At 46.8% G+C, this 17,443-nt stretch overlaps 2 protein-coding genes across 4 annotated transcripts in view; one reads left to right on the top strand and one right to left on the bottom strand.

Annotated features, from left to right (window-relative positions):
• LOC143986899 (uncharacterized) overlaps positions 1-17,443 on the top strand; it is a 549,767-nt gene that overhangs the window by 397,069 nt on the left and 135,255 nt on the right. The gene's annotated exons all lie outside the window — the stretch shown is intronic.
• The window catches only part of LOC143989596 (uncharacterized), a 20,864-nt gene continuing 15,086 nt past the window's right edge, over positions 11,666-17,443 (bottom strand). For all 3 annotated transcript variants that reach the window (XM_077489805.1, XM_077489807.1, XM_077489806.1), the window contains one exon: positions 11,666-13,035. In XM_077489805.1, the coding sequence (XP_077345931.1) occupies positions 11,957-13,035 (1,079 nt within the window). In that variant the 3' untranslated portion in view covers positions 11,666-11,956. The remainder of the gene's footprint in view (positions 13,036-17,443) is intronic.

The raw sequence follows: 17,443 nt of genomic DNA, 5'->3' as shown, positions 1-17,443 counted from the left end.
AGTGCCAAAGTAATAATTTCCAGGCATATAAGCAGTCCAAAGAAAAGGAAAGATGGATAGGATGCTGAATCTTAGTCCATTTTCGGTGACTCTCAAAAACCACCCTTTACACACGTAGCAGGTGCACCCAGAGTAGAAAGAGATTATCCACCACCAAATTAGAGGAGGCTTACCAGCTGTCAAGATCTCTTTTTAAGGAGATCATACGGGCTTGTAAAATGTTACGTTCCTGGTCCCCACACTGGGCTCTGTTGGTAACACCAATCTATCTGCTCCCTCTTTATGGTATATCTCGTTCCACCACAATCATTTAGTACGGCAAAGAGAGAAGAAAAAAAGCTCCCATAGCATAATTCCGTAAAGATTTATTAAAATATAAAAAGTAAAGTAACAACTCACGAATTCCCAGCAGAGTGTAAGCGTATAGCATATAAAAAACGAGCCGGCCGGCTCTCTCTTGTTTGCACTGCCCGCCCTTCCGGATTAACGTGGAAATGCGGTGACGTCAGCACGCCGCTCACCCTACGTCGTTTCGTCAAAAATGACTTCTTCCTGGGGTACGAGCGGCATGCTGACCCACCGCCATAAGTACTCACTGGTGATTGTAACCGCCCATTTCCGAGCTCCTGGTCACAGTTCCCAATTCGCCATCTTAGAATAGGGCAATCTGCCCATACTAGATCATCACCTGTTCCAAAGGGAAAAGGAACCCATTTCCCAAAAAATAGCAAGTTTACACCTACATAGGAACAATATACCTAAGGAACCAATTTGTTTGTTTAATTCATCAACAGAGGTGTCTGTATCCGAACGCGCAAATTCCCCATGCGCAAGTTATTAAACGATCACATACTTCCTAACTAAATAAGGGGTATGTATTAAGACCAGTAATTAGATTGTTACACCAGTCCATATAACCAATAAAATGGATAAAAATCCACAACCTATATTAAAAAACATTCCTCATCTAGGGGTATAATCAAAAAACATACCACTATCGGGAATTTATTTTAAAAAAAATAGATTTTTTTGATACCGTACAATTAGATTAGCAAAACAATGCCTGAAGTTTACTAGAAACAGTACACCAGGAATGGCCTACAGTCAGGTATAGGCTTGGCTGGACTACAATGCAGTGGATATATATTTTATGAACTGCATCTCACTGAGTCACCTGCATGAAAGTGTCTTTTTGAACACGTACTCCAGGAATGGCCTACAGTCAGGTATAGGCTTGGCTAGACTATATATGTACAAGCCTGTAATATATATATGAAATACACTGCAGCTAACTGAATCAACTGTCTGCCTGAAGTAGATTAGAAACAGTACAGCATGAACGGTCTGCAGTGAGATCCAGCTAAACTGGATCAACTGCCTGCCTGAAGTAGATTAGAAATAGTACAGCAGGAACTGTCAGCACTGAGATCTATCTAACTGAATATACTGCCTGATCAAAGTAAATTAAATGACACACACTCTCTATCTCTCTATAACGCCAGCAACAAACTACACAGGGCAGACGTGCAGGCAGCCTTATATAGTGTGGGGCTTTACTTAACCCCCTGAGCCATAATTGGCCAAAGGCACCCTGCCTTTGGCCAATTATGGCTCCTTTTGCTTATGGCGCTGTGATTGGCCAAAGCATGCGGGTCATAGTGCATGCTTGGCCAATCATCAGCCAGCAAAGCACTGCGATGACGCAGTGCATTATGGGCCATGACGCACTGTTCGAATTTGGCGCGAACGGCCCATAATGTTTGATCTTCGAACGATCAAACAGCCAATGTTCGAGTCGAATTCATGTTCGACTTGAATAGTCAGCCCATCCCTAATCAGGGTATGTAGCTCAGCATTACAGATCAGGGTATATAGCTCAGTCTCACATATCAGAGTATGCAGGTATACATCATCTGTCATGTATACAGCTAGCTATATACACCTACCTTCCTTCCTGTATATAGAGATCTTCCTCCATCATCACTGACTGCAGATATACATCATCTATCCTGTAAACAGCTATATATACATTAACAGGACAGATGATGTATATCTGCAGTCAGTGATGATGGAGGATGGTCTCTATATACAGGAAGGAATAAGGTGGGTATATTTAGCTGTATATATTACAGGACAGTTGTACTCACAATTTGTTGCTATTATGTAGTGTAACGTAGTCAATACATGACATGGCAGAAATCCCCAAAATCATGTATTGCAAAGCAGCCAGCGAGATATGATGTGGCACATTCACTGGCACTGTCTGACACCCTGATGCTCCAGTCATTGTATAATACACCCATCATTGTCATCCCCATATTATACCCCCATCATCACTATCCTTATCCCCATATTATACACTTGTCATCATCATCCTCATCATTGTAGAATACACCCGTCATCATTATTCTCAATGTATCATACACTCGTCATCATCCTCCTCATTGTATAATACACCCGTCATCGCTATCCTCATCATAGTATAATACACCCATCCTCGTCATCATCATCATTGTATAATATACCCGTCATCATCCTCATCCTTGTAATACACCGAGTTTCAAATTCTAAAATAGTGGATACTTCTAATCTAGAAGCACGGAGCACCAGCCCTGGCTTTCTGAGAGGATCCTGCTCCTGTAGCTTGGGTTCACACTGATGCGATGCGGGAACCAGCGTGATTCCAGCGCCGGCTCCCGCATCGCATCTCTCCCGCAGGCAGTTCACACCGCCTTCTGCAAACCGCTCCGGATGTCATTACAATGTTAATGACACCCCCAGATCGGTTCACAAATTGCAGTGTGAACTGTGAAATGCACAGGAATCGGATCGCATAGGTGAGAACACCCTTGCGATCCGATTTCACTGTGGGGGAAAAAAAGTCCCTGCACTTTTTTGTCCTGCAAATTTAATGCTAGTTCAGCCATACAACTGTAAGTCTGAACTTGCATCTGGGGGTGGGGGTGCAAATCACATGCCATGTCTTAGATCACAGTAGTCTGAACCTGGGCTCATACCCTCCCTACCTCCAGTAGGTAATAAGAGAACCCTGATTGCAGGTTCAGGATACGTCACTTTCTGGAGCTCCTCGCAGGTTTGAGATTAAGAGTAGACATGTGCACTGACAAAAACTGTTAGTTTTCGTTTCATTAATTTTTTGGCTTTTTCCAGAAATTTGAAAAATTCAGAAATCCAAAAATTCTGATTTTCAAATTTCCAAATTCCGAATTTTTGAATTTCCGAACTTTCGAATTTCAGAATTTTCAGATTTTCAAATTCTGAATTTTTGAATTTTCAGAATTCGAAAATTAGGAAATTTGAAAATCTGAAAGAAAATCAGTAAAAATTCTAAATACCTAACTAATAATAACTAACTATTAAATTATAGGTATTGTAATTTCCTTTCAAATTTGGCTGTGAACGTAACAAATACAAATTTATCTGAAGTTATAAATGATACGATATAACAAATGCCGTATCTAAACAAATAGAATGGAACAAATTAATAATAAATAATAATAATAACATTTTTTATTATTGTTGTTATTTATTATTATTAGATTGTTGCGTTCCATTTGTTTAGATATGGCATTCGTTATTTCACATACAGTAATTTGCAACTTTGGATAAATTCATATTCGTTATGTTCACTAACAGCCAAATTTGAAAGGAGATTCCAATACCTATAAATTTAATAGTTATTAGTTATTTCAGATTTTTGGATTTTCATTCTTTAGAATTTTCAGGTTTTCAAATTTATGAATTTTCTAAATTTATGAATTTTCTAAATTTATGAATTTTCAAATTTGGAAATTTGAAAATGTCAGAAATTTGGACATTTGAAAATGTCAGAAATTTTACATTTTCAGAAATTTTAAATTTTGGAATTAACGAATTTGTAAAAATTTGTTAAAAAACAAATTTGGAACAAAATGAATTGCACATTAGGGATGGCCTTGCGGTTCGCCCGGTGGTCGGTTCGCCGCGAATTGTGCTCGTTTGCGATTTGCCAAACCAGCAGACTTCTGGCGCTGTTTGCGGCGGCCATATTTGTTTACATTGTGAAGAACTTTGACCCATGACACATCCATCATGGGGTACAGGACAGCCAATTGAGACATTTCAGCACATGGACAATTGGACATTCCCCCTACCTTATAAATAGACCTGATCTGGCAGCCATTTTACATTCTGTCTTTTGTCAGTGTAGGGAGAGGTTGCTGTGTGGAGCAGGGAAAGACTGTAGTGACACAAATCACTAGCTATTAGGTCCACAAAAGTCCCTTTAAGGACTGGTATAGGTGTACAGTATATAGGGTTCTGGTGCACTGCTGCTGACTGCTGTGCTGCTGATTGCTGAGTGCACTGCTGACCGATTTTGCAGCTGTCTTTTGTCAGTGTAGGGACAGGACGCTGTGTGGAGCAGGGACAGTCAGTTTAATCACTAGCTATTACTATTAGGTCCACAAAAGTCCTTTTAAGGACTGGTATAGGTGTACAGTATATAGGGTTGTACATGTATAATATACTTTCTTTCAAATATACAAAGTATATTATGGTGCACTGCTGACTGCTGTGCTGCTGAGTGCTGCCCGATTCTGCAGCTGTCTTTTATCAGTGTAGGGACTGAGGGACAGTTTGGTGTTCTGAGCAGGGACAGTCTGCAAATCACTAGCTACTAGGTTCACAAAGGTCCTTTTATAGGTGTACAGTATATAGGGTTGCACACGTATAATATACTTTCTTTCAAATATAGAAAGCATATTATAGTGCACTTCATGCAGTGCTGCTGACCGATTCTGCAGCTGTCGTTTCTCAGTGTAGGGAGGTTTGGTTTTTGAAGCCGAGACAGTCTGCAATTCACTAGCTACTAGCTAGCTACTATTAGGTGCACAAAGGTCCTTTTAAGGACTGGTATAGGTATACTATTTGGTGTGATATATATAGTGGTGTAATACACCTATAAAATACTTACACATATAGAAAGCATAGTATAGTGCATTTGCACTGTACAGCATTGTGACTGCTGAGCGGTTCAGCAGTGATACTACAAAGAGTGACAAATGCAATCCAAAAAAAAAGTATTATAACTGGTGTGATAGACCAGTGGCCCCCAAAAACGACAGATGGAAGCGGGGTGTTATATACCTTCTTCCACATACATACTGCACTTCCCTAGAGACTTTTGTCACAGGGTCATTTAAAAAATGACAGGCAGAGGAAGAGGCAGTCCCTTCCGCAGGGGTGGTAGGGGTAGGGCAGGAGCAACAGACTTGAGCCAAAGTGGCAAATTGCATAAGGTGCGTGCGATTACGTCAAAGGACGCACCAGACTTGGTTGAGTGGCTCACTCAGCCTTACTCTTCTGCACCCTCCTCATCCTCTCGATCTGCACCCTCTTCTTCACTCTCTGCTGTGTGCACCCCCCAAAGACACTACCACCAACACCACCACCACCATATACCTTTCGCTTGAGTCACAGGAATTATTTACCGATGCACTGCCACTCTTGGCATTGGATCAGGAAGAGGAGGTAGCAACAACCGCCACTCAGCAGTCTGACGACAGTACCCAGATCAGCCCAAGGAGGAGGTTGGTCCCCAGTGTTGCTGCCTACTCCGAGATCTCTAATTATAGCGGTGGGGAAGGTGATGTCGATGATGACGTGTCTAGTGATGTCACGTGGGTGCCCACAAGAGAGGAAGAGGAGGGGAGTTCAGAGGGAGATATGGACCAGCAGATAGGGAGGAGCAGGCAAAACTTAGATTGCACAAGAGGGACAAAGCAGACTGCTAATGTATCAGGAGCGAGGCATCAACCATGTATGGTCACATCTGGTGCTCCCTGGACACCGGCAGATGGCTCTGCAGTGTGGGCTTTTTTTAACGTGTCCGCTGCTGACAATAGTGTTGCCATCTGCAGCCTTTGCAGTCAACGCATAAGTCACGGTAAGCCCAACACTCACCTAGGGATGACTGGCTTAAGAAGGCACATGAGCTGCCATCACTGAGCCCAGTGGGAGCAACGGAAACCCACAATGCCACACTCCAGGCTCTCACCGTCCAGCCTCGTCTTCTACTTCTCCTTCTCCTCTCTCCTCACAATTGTCCTCCACTCTACCTTCCATCATGCCATCCTCGTGTTTTTCTGCAAAAAGGCAGGCTACCGTGGGCCAAATTTTTGAGCGTAAAAAAATCATGATGCCGGATAACCCTCTTGCCCAACGGTTGATGGCTGGCTTGTCAGAACTGATAGCCTGCCAACTACTGCCATATAAACTGGCGTACTCGGAGGCCTTTCGAAAATTTGTGGCCATTGGAACACCACAATGGAAGGTCCCAGGAAGGAAGTATTTCTCACAGAAGGGCATCCCAGAGCTATATGGCCATGTTCAGTGGCAAGTGAATGTATCTCTGGCACACAGTGTCGGTGCCAAGATACATCTGACCACAGACATGTGGTCTAGCAAACACGGGCAGGGAAGGTATATCACTTTTACTGCCCACTGGGTGAACCTTCTGATAGCCGTCAAGCATGTAAACCGTGGCACCCATGTAGATTTGGTTTTACCGCCACGGATTGCATGCAGGCCTGCCTCTTCTTCTCCTCCTCCTACTCCATCCTCCTCCCTCTCCTCCTTGGCTGACTCCTCCTTTTCCGCTGCTAGCGTCTCTTCCGCTGTGCCACCCAAGCTCCCCAAAACCTATTCGACATGCCAGGTGAGACATTGCCATGCAGTGCTGCATCTGTTGTGCCTGGAAGCCAAGAGCCACACTGGCCCTGCACTCCTTTCAGCTTTGCGTTCACAGGCAGATCAGTGGCTAACACCGCTCAATTTGACAGTTGGTAAAGTGGTGTGTGACAACGGTGCCAATATGCTTAGCGCATTGAAGCAGGGCAAAATTACGCACATGCCATGCATGGCACACATCTTAAACTTGGTCGTGCAGCGACTCGTTGTCAAATACCCTGGGGTCCAGGACATTTTGCTGCAGGCAAGGAAAATCTCGGCCCATATCAGAAGATCTTACACAGCCATGGCTTGTCTTGCTGACATTCAGCGGCGGCACAATCTGCCGGTCAGACGTCTTATTTGCGATTGCCCGACGCGATGGAACTCAACCTTCTATATGCTTGATAGGCTGCTCCAGCAGAAACGTGCAGTTAACGACTACCTGTACGAACTCTGCGGCAGAACAGGTTCTGGGGAGCTTGTTTTTTTTCCCCCACGCCAGTGGCTGCTCATGCCCGACGCATGCAGACTTCTGCGGCCATTTGATGAGATCACCAAACTGGTCAGTCGCAGCCATGGCGCCATCAGTGACATTGTACCTCATGCCTTCTTTATGGAGTGTGCATTGCGTCGTGTAATTGATCAAGCCATGGAGGAGCAGGATCAGGAAGATGAGGAAGTCGCAATGCTGGATGAATTCCCAGGGGGGGCTACTCTATCTGAGACAAGTCAACAGGAGTCTGAAGAGGAGTCAGAGGAGGATGGTGCCGGGGCGGATGAGGAGGAGCAAGAAGAGCATGCTTTAAACCTTTCTGGGATCCCTGTTGTTGTGTGTGGATGGGGAGAGGAGAACGAGGAGGACGACATTATCCTGGATGATGAGCAGGAGCCAGGCCACCACACCATTTCCAGTTTAGTGCAAATGGGGGCCTTCATGCTCCAGTGTTTTAACAGGGCCCCCCGTATAAAAAGCATAAAGGTCAAGGACCAGTACTGGGTGACAACGTACTTAGACCCCCGGTATAAAACACAAAATGGTGGAAATGTTACCACCATCACAGAGGGCTGTCAGAATGGAGCATTTCCAGACCTTGCTTCGACAACTGCTGCATTTTGCTTTTGTGTGCGCTGGCAGAGGAGGAATTCCCACTCCCAGAGAAAGAGTTGCGGGTACCAATCCAACAGCGCCTGCAAGAAGAGGGCGGTTTGAAGACGTGTTGGTGACTTCTGATATGAGGTAATTCTTTCAGCCAACCCATAGACAGGTGTCATCCAGATCCAGCATCAGGGAACGCCTAGACCGAGAGGTGTCCGACTACATCAGGTTAACAACCAATGTGGACGCTCTGAGGAGTGATGAACCCCTGGACTACTGGGTGGGCAGGCTTGACCTCTGGCCAGAGCTTGCCCAATTTGCAATGGAACTGTTGGCTTGCCCCTTGTCCAGTGTCCTGTCCAAAAGGACATTCAGCTCAGCAGGGGGGATCGTGACTGATAAGTGCACTCGCCTAGCTCACGACAGTGTTGACTACCTCACATTTATAAAAATGAATGAGGCATGGATCTCGAAGGAATTCAACACATGTGACCAGTAGACCATGTATATGCATAACTCTATAAACTGACCTTTTTTCTACCTTTGGCTCACTTCCTTGTACAAAAAAAGCACACCGTACTATATGCCCGTACCCTCCTGTTTGAAGAGGTTAAGCGGTGTCATATTTTTGGGTCCCGCAGCGAGTTGCTGGTATCGGTGCTGCTGTCAGTGCTCTCTATCTCGGTGCTGGTGTCAGTGCTCTCTCTCTCTATCACGTGCTGGTGTCAGTACTCTCTATCACGGTGCTGGTGTCAGTGCTCTCCATCACGGTGCTGGTGTGGTGTCAGTGCTCTCTATCACGGTGCTGGTGTCAGTGCTCTCTATCATGGTGCTGGTGTCAGTGCTCTCTATCACGGTGCTGATGTGGTGTCAGTGCTCTATCTCAGTGCTGGTGTGGTCTCAGTGCTCTCTATCATGGTGCTGGTGTCAGTGTTCAGTCTCTATCGCGGTGCTGGTGTCAGTGAGGGAGATAGCAGCAGAGAAGCCAATCAGCAGGCAGTGCCAGCACCATGGCTGAGGATCAGCACAGGACTGGCACCTCCGGACCACCGCAGTGGAGCTCTGCATAGGTGGGGATAAGGGCCGGGCAGAGGGAGGGGCTCAAGCACAGGTTGGCACACTGGGACACTGGCACAGGACTGCGCTGCCCCGACTGTGGCACTGATCATCTCCTGCACCCCCTTCATAGCCTACCCTGACCTTGCCTCTCCTCCATGACCTTCATGTGCTCCTGAATTGTCAAAATTTCACAGATAAAAAAAGAATGCTTGTCGTTGTCGCTCCCAGATTCACTTAATACTTTTGTTATGTCAGTGTCCATGTTGTGGGACTATGTGTGCACAGCTAGTAAGTATTTTGTGGCTGAAAATATGACCTGTAGGTTTTTAAGGTTTACCTCCCATTAAAGTCAAAGGGGTCCGCCGCAAACTTTGCGGTTTGCGTACTTTTGGCCGCGTTCGCGAAACGTCCCATCGGAAGTTGGTCCATCACTATTGCACATGTCTAGACAAGAGCACACTGTGTCCACTGGAGCTGTGATGAAGGGCTGCCAATGCTGAGTGAGGTACCAAGACATCAGACAGGAGGTGAGGTCAGGAGTAAGCCGAAGTCAGGAACTGATGATAGGAAGCATACACGGGATCCAAGGTCAGGTTACAAGCAAGCCAGATCAGCAACGAATATCATACAGGATTCAAGCAGGGCACAAGGAAACAGCTGAAGACCAGTCAACGCTGAACAGGCGTCTGAGCTTTCTTTAAACAGAGCGTCTGGCGCCAATGAAGGCTGTGGACCTGCTCCTGTGAGTGTGATCACATTCCTGCGAATATATACTCTCGCCGTGTCATTCTTGATGTCCCCTGGCCACATAGCACATATGAACAGTTGATTTTAGCAAAACTCTTCAGGGACAACTTTCATCTGTATAGTCTATTTACACACTCCCCAGCCTCCTCCAGCACATCACTTGCTTGCAGCACAAAAATCACAGACTCAGCTGGCACACTGTTATGCCGCGTACACACGATCGGAATTCCGGCCAGAAAAAGACAGATGAGAGCTTTTCATCGTAAAATGCGACCGTGTGTATGCTCCATAGGAATTTAGCTGTCCGAATTCCCGCCAGCCAAAAATTGATAGCATGTTATCAATTTTCCCAACGGAAAAACATTCTATTGGAAATTCTGATCACGTGTATGCAATTCCGACACGCCAAAAATCATGCATGCTCAGATTCAACTACGAGACAGAAGTTATTGGTTACTGGCTATTGAACTTCCTTTTTCTAGTCCCGTCGTACGTCTTGTACGTCATTGCGTTATAAACGATCGGAATTTGATGTGACCGTGTGTAGGCAAGACAGCTTGAGCCGAATTCCATCGGGAAAACCATCAGAGCTTTTTCCGACGAGAATTCCGATCGTGTGTACGCGGCATTAGATGATCTGAAGATAGGGCTTGGTCAGATAAAGCAAAGGCCCATTACAGACAGGGAGCGCTGGCCCCTTAGTTGTGTAACAAAGTCCCAGTGCCCAGCTGTCCTCCTGTGGCTACTGATCCCAGCACCACCTCTTCAGACACTGCCCGCTCACCTGGCTGCCCCTTTCACCGGCCCCCCTGGCTAAGACTCCACAGTCCTCCCAGAAAGACTCCACAACCATCTCAGACTCCACTTTTCAGTCCTCCCCGACGCTCTCCTTCACCAGCCACCCAGTTGTCTTCTCCCTGGATATCTCGCTGGCTCCTGCTGTCCTCACACCTGCTTCCATGCCACCGAACAGGATTCCCCTTTGTGTTGTCAGAGAATCCCTCCTGCACCCGAGCTCCCAGGTCCAATGTCACGCCCCCAGACTAAGGGGTTACCCTCAAGGACCCACCGACTATAAGTTCAGCTTATAGCTCAACTCCACTGCTCCTGCTGGCCTGACCCAGAGTATTTAAGAGGTCCCTCCCCTGCCAGTTCATTTGGCCAGGGATTGGTTGGGGCCCTCACCAATACTCCAGAAAGCTCCTCCCTCACATTCTTCTGGAAGTTTCTGTAAAGTCCCAGCAACCAGGGGGAGGTATCAGAGATGCTGCCCGATGAGTCATTCCAGCCTCCCAGGATCACTCACCCTGACCCAGAATAAACCCAGACCTGGCTACCAGCCAAGCCAAATTTGCCTACACTAAACAACAATGTACACTCCCATTCTAGCACACTTGAGGGTGCTACATGCGCATGTGATCCAGCATCTAGAAAAGGTGGGGGTGGAGAAAGAACTTTGACTCGCCTCAGTTAATGCCATAAGTCTCTTGGGACATCCTGGAGCACCACTTCCACTAACTTAGTACTCTGGAGTGTAGCTTTATCTTGTGTCCATAATTCTGTAATATTATTGCAACATCACATTATTACCACTGGGTGGAGCTAATGCTTATAGGAAATCACTAATAAAATAAGGCCAATATTTGACATGCCTGGGCACATGCATGTTTGCGAAAGCTTACACCACAAAATGTACTCAGCCAATGAAAGGTAATGACTCAATTTTTTTGTTTCAATAGTGTTTATTACATTTTTAAATAAGAGCTTACAAAGTGTATCTCAATCGAACATGTAACTGTGGGGTTACATATCACAGTAGTATTGAAATTATAAGGTTGTACATCAAAAGTATAACATAAAATGTCAAGGAATACAAACGAGAGAACATTTGCAGGGTACATCTCTTAGGTGGAGAAAAGGCAGAGTTGAAGACATTAAGGAAGATGGTTAGACTACAAGGATGACATCCCAAGAAAGACCAATGGGGTTATCTTGTCACCATTACAAGTGCGCACTACATAATGAATGATGGAGCCGTAATGACTCCATTTTTATTTTTCTCCTGCTATCAATGGCCAACACTTCATCCATGTCTTTGGTGATCTCTGATCTCCTTATGAACTGTTTCTTACATGATGAAGATCAGCCATGGAGTATATCTGAGGTGTATATCAGGGTGTGCTTCTTCCCCACATGAGACCTGTGATGTCCAGCAACATTCATATAGAAGACATTTCCCGCACTCAAGGAACTAATACACCTCGAGGGTTGTGTGGGTCCCTTATGTACAGGAAGACAGGACTTCAGGGAGCAACAAGTCCCTCACTCAGGACAGAAATATGGCTTCTCCCCCACGTGAGATCTCTGATGTCTAGAAAGATGGGACTTCCGTGAAAAACATTTCCCACACGCAGGACAGGAATACGGCTTCTCTCCTGTGTGAGATCTCTGATGTCTGGAAAGATTGGCCTCATCTGAAAAACATTTCCCGCATTCAGGACATGAAAAAGGCTTCTCCCCCATGTGAGATCTCTGATGTTTATAAAGGTGGGACTTCTGTGAAAAACATTTCCTGCACTCAGGGCAGGAATATGGCTTTGCCCCTGTGTGAGATCTCTGATGTCTGTAAAGATGGGACTTCCGTGAAAAACATTTCCCACACTCAGGGCAGGAATGCAGCTTCTCCCCCGTGTGTAATGTCTGATGTATGTCAAGACTGGACTTCTGTGAAAAACTTTTCCCACACTCAGGACAGAAAAACGGCTTCTCTCCTGTGTGTGATCTCTGATGTCTGTAAAGATGGGAGTTCCGTGAAAAACATTTCCCGCACTCAGGGCAGCAATACGGCTTCTCCCCTGTGTGAGATCTCTGATGTATGTAAAGATGGGACTTCTGTAAAAAACATTTCCCGCACTCAGAACAGGAAAATGGCTTCTTCCCTGTGTGATACCTTTCATGAGTGACAAGATGTGATGTTTTTAAAAAACATTTCCCACACTCAGAACAGGAATACGGCCTCTCCCTTGGGTGCAATCTCTTATGTCTGTAAAGATTGGACTTATCTGAAAAACATTTCCCACACTCAGAACAGGAAAATGGCTTCTCCCCTGTGTGAGATCTTATATGCACATCAAGCTTGGATTTAGAAGGGAAACACTTCCCGCACTCAGTACAGGAAAAGCTCTTCTCTGTTGGAAGGACGGCCCCGTCCCGCACAGTCTGAGGTTCCTCAGGATAAGAGGAATACGATGGTCCATCTACACTGTGTGGTGCCGGATGGACATTTGAGGTAGTCGGGTTTTCTCCTGGACTATACTGTGTGATGTCCTCATCTTCTACTTTACAGTCTGGAGACAAAGTGAGACAATCCTCCGAGGTTTTCCTCATCTCCCGTCCATCTACTAAAATAGAAATACAAAGAATATTACTAGACATGAGCTGATTGGTTCCCCTAAACCAGGACTCCGCCCACATCAGGCAGCTTTGTCTCTGAGGATCTTACAATTCCCCCCTCAAGGTAACTAGTAAATGGGTCCTCTGTAGGGCGACAACTAATGATTATTTTCAGAATTGATTAGTTGGCCGATTATTATTTTGATGAATCAATACAGAGTTACTCTTACCGGTAACATCCTTTTCCAGGAGTCTTTCAGGACAGCCACCATAGAGAGACCTTGGCTCTTCCCATCTCAGGAAACACCGCCTTATGCTGCAAGATTTAAGCATTACTGTCCCACCGGCCCCTCAGTTCTTCAAGAGTACCTCCGGCCAGCTGGGGAGACACAATAATACGTCACACTAACCTTTATCTTACCTCATGGTCTCATGTGATGTGCTCTCAGGGATAGCCAACAATTTGGGTCCGTGCCGGTGCTGTCCTGAAAGACTCCTGGAAAAGGATTTTACCAGTAACTCTATTTTCCCCTGTTCGTCTTCCAGGAGAGCCACCATAGAGAGGATAAACGAGCACCTTAGGGTGGGACTACTGCCTGCAAGACTTTACGCCCAAAGGCCTGGTCTTTGGCCAATAGCAGGTCCAACCTGTAGTGCTTCACCAAGGTGGCAAAGCTGGACCACGGAGCAGCTCTACAGATCTGCTCTGGAGAAGCACCAGCCCACTCTGCTTAAGAAGCTGCCATTGCCCTGGTGGAATGTGCCTTAAAGTGGAGTTCCACCCAAAAAAAAAAAGGCATTACTGTGCATGAAATAATATATATATATATTTTTTTTTTTTTACTAACCTCTAAATGCCTGTTGCTATGTGGTCCCTTGAAATCTTCCTCCTTCCTCTCCTAGACTCCTTACGTCACTTCCCTCGGTGCCTCCGCTTGCTGCCGCTCCTGGGAGATGTGTGTCATTTCCCAGGACTCAATGGGCAGTGGCGAGGGCTTCATTGCCATCACAACGGGGTGGGCACTTCCAACGCCGACGCCCCTTGTGATGGCAACCTAGTAGTTGACGGTGCTGCGAGAATGACTCAATGCGCATGCGCAAGATCGGGGAGAGAACAGGCAGTGCATGCTGGTCACTCAGCAGCACTGTATCCCAGAAAAGGATGCTTGTGGGTTTCACAAGCCCACAAGCAAAATGAAAAACGGCCACCACTGCATTATCAAAGTTCTGATGAAACCAGACATCTGGGGACAAATTACACAGAAGACGTGAGTGTTACATTGCCATTATAAACGCATGTAAAAGGTTTAAAAGAAATACAATTTATTGACTGTAGTTGGAACTCCGCTTTAATACCCTCTGGGGGCTCCAACCACCCCAACCCCCCCCCCCCCCCCAACCACATAGGCCTGAATAATGGCTAACCTCAACCATCTGGCTATTGTACGTCTAGAGGCTCTTTCCTAGCCCCTGAAAATAACACAAAAAAGGAATCCCATTTCCTAAACTATTTTGTATTATCTAAGCAATGAAGGACGCACCTTCTAATGTCCAATTTATGAAAAATATGTTCCTGTTCCCTCAAAGGACTTGAACAGAAGGTAGGCAAAATAATTTCCTGGCCTCTATGAAACTTAGAGGCCACCTTTGGCAAAAAGGCCGGATCCGTTTTAAAAATCACACGGTCCGGGAAAATCTGAAAAAAAAGGTCCTCCTAATGGAGAGGGCTTCGAGTTCACTAACCCTCCTTGCCGTAGTGATCGCCACAAAAAACGTCCTGAGGGTGACCAATTTTAAAACGCACAGGACTCCAGCGGCTCAAATGGCTCCCCAGTGAGGGGCTGTACCACTAAGGAGAGATCCCACATGAGGAGGGGGTTTTCTGACTGGTCTCTGTCTGCCTAAGTCTTTAAAAAACCTGGCTATCCATGGATCTGTTGCTAGTGGCTGTTCCAGGAATATGCTCAAATGTGGATACCTGTCCTTTCAAAGTGCTAAGGGCTAAGATGAAGAACCACGGCCTCCTGGGCCAGTGTGGGAACGATTAGAATGAGAGTTATGTTTTCCAACTGAAATGTTCTCAATACTCCTGGTATCAGTACAGGAGGGGGGAAAGCATAACACCTGGAGAACTGCCAGCTGAGCCAGTGCATCCACTCCAAACACCCTGTCCCATCTGTTCAGGGAGAAGAAGAGGCGCGCCTTTGTGTCCTCCCTCAGCATTTTCCTGCTGAGAAAGTCTGCTACCTGGTTCTGTTCCCTCTTCAAATGTACTGCTGGAGGGATAGAACATTGGCTTCGGCCCACTTGAGGATGGTTTCTGCCAGGACCCACAGGGATCTGCTTCTGGTACCCCCTTGCCTGTTGATATGGGGCCACCGCTGAGGAGTTGTCCGAGCGGACCCGCACGTGCTGTCCCTGGAGTTATCTCTGAAAGGCTCAGAGTGCCAAGGCTATTGCTCTCAGCTCCCTCCTGTCCCTGGACTTGTGTCCTCTCTCACCCAGGTATCTTGCACCATCCGGGAATCTAGGTGTGCCCCCCAACCTGTGCCGCTCTCATCGGTTGTGACAGTCCTGGAGACCAGTAGAACCCACTTGTCGGGAAGGGAATGCCAGCACCCAAGATGGCTGCCAAAGAAGACGACCTGTTACCTCTTCATGTCAGGAAGGGCATGCCAGCACCCAAGATGGCTGCAGAAGAAGATGACCTATTACCTCTGCCCCTGTCAGGATGCCATTGGTGTGCATGCACCATGTGACAGCTTTGTCCGCCCAAACAGGCTATTTAAACTCAGCCAGCTTCCAGGCTCAGTGCTGTCTGCTCTACAGCGTTCCCTGTGTAACCTGCAATTAGCTACCCGACTTCTGTTCCTGTTGTGACCCGGCTTGCTTCTTGATGTTCCTGTTTCCTGCCTGCATCTGACCCCGGCTTGTCCCCCACTCCGCACCTGCCTGCTCCTTCTGCCACTCCACTGCCAGCCTGTTGACGACCCGGCCTGTAATCTGATTCTGCTTCCGCTTCAGCCCCTGTTCCTGACGTGCCCGTTGTGTAGGACCCAGCCTGCCTGTACTTGCCTTCTCTTCAGCCTTGAGGGTGCCACCATCCCTTCTGCTGCATCTGCACTCCTGCCTGGAGGGATCAGTTGTCTACTTGTTCCAGCTACCTGCCTACCACTTCTCTGGGATTTCTACAGACACCTCTACAGCCCGGCCGAGTGCTCCGATCCAGCTCCAGGTTCAGCGATCCCACCAGGCACTCGTGCGACTCTGCATCTCGGTGTTTCCTGTCAGCTCTATCAGGGGCTCCGAGTCAGAGCTGTAAGAGAGGCCGTCCTCTGCATATCAGGCTCCTTCACCAGGTACGTGACACCACTCCAGGCCTGTGATAGATTTTCCGCCTTTCTCCACCACCAAAGGGACCTCTTGACTTGACTCAGCACAAATATCAGGGAGTCCAGGGTCCCCTGACTGTGGTCCCAAATCCCCAGAATGAACAGCTGCAAGGGGTGAAAATGCAGCCCTGTCCACTGCACTGCTGGGAGTGTGGATGTTAGTAAACCCAAAGCTGACATGGCTCGCCTTACTGAGACCCAACGGCTGCCCTCGAGCAACAACATTGCCCTGCCCACCTTCTGGATCTCCTCTAAGGGAAGAAAGACCTTCTGCTTTGTTCAATCCAACACGTAGCCCAAGAAGGTAACCTTTTGAGATGGAAGGAAGTTGGATTTCTCCAGGTTCAAGAGCCACCTCAAGCTTTCTAGGATGTCTCTTGCCATCTGTAGATCCTGGGACAACAGCTCTAGGGAAGAGGCAAACAGGAGTAGATCGTCCAAGTATGCGACTACCGAGATGCCTCTGAGCCACAGAAAAACCAGGACCTCTACCATGACTTTGGGGAAGAGGATAGACCAAAGGGGAGGGCCCTGAACTGTAGATGGAACGTCCCTTCTCTGGTTTTTAACTCCAACCTGAGGAACTTCTGGTAACCTTCTGTGACGGGGATGTGCAGATAGGCTTTTTTCAAATCTATCAATGCCATGAAGCAGTTTGGGGAAGAAGTGTCTTTACTGAGTAGACCGAGTCCATTCGGAACCTCCTGTAGGTTACTGAGACGTTCAGAGCCTTCAGGTTCAGGATAAGCCTGAACTTTCCCAAAGGCTTGTGGACTACAAAGATGTAAGAATAGAAGCCTCTGTCCGCATCTCCTGTTGGGACTCGTACCACCACCTCCTGTTCCTCCAACTCCTATAGGGAGGACAGAAGAACTGATGACTTTTCTGTGCACTTCAGCAGCTCGGTTTTGAAAACTCCAGCTGGTATCTTCTTATTATGATCCCTAACACAAACTGGTTGGAGGCGATCATCTCCCACTGTGGGAGGAGGGCCCCCAGTCTTCCTCCCACCATGGTTAATCCG

The sequence above is a fragment of the Lithobates pipiens genome, unplaced genomic scaffold (genome assembly GCF_037356315.1).
Source record: "Lithobates pipiens isolate NorthernLeopardFrog02 unplaced genomic scaffold, aLitPip1_a1.2 Scaffold_18, whole genome shotgun sequence".
NCBI lineage: Eukaryota > Metazoa > Chordata > Amphibia > Anura > Ranidae > Lithobates > Lithobates pipiens.
This window is presented reverse-complemented; position numbering and strand designations above follow the sequence as displayed.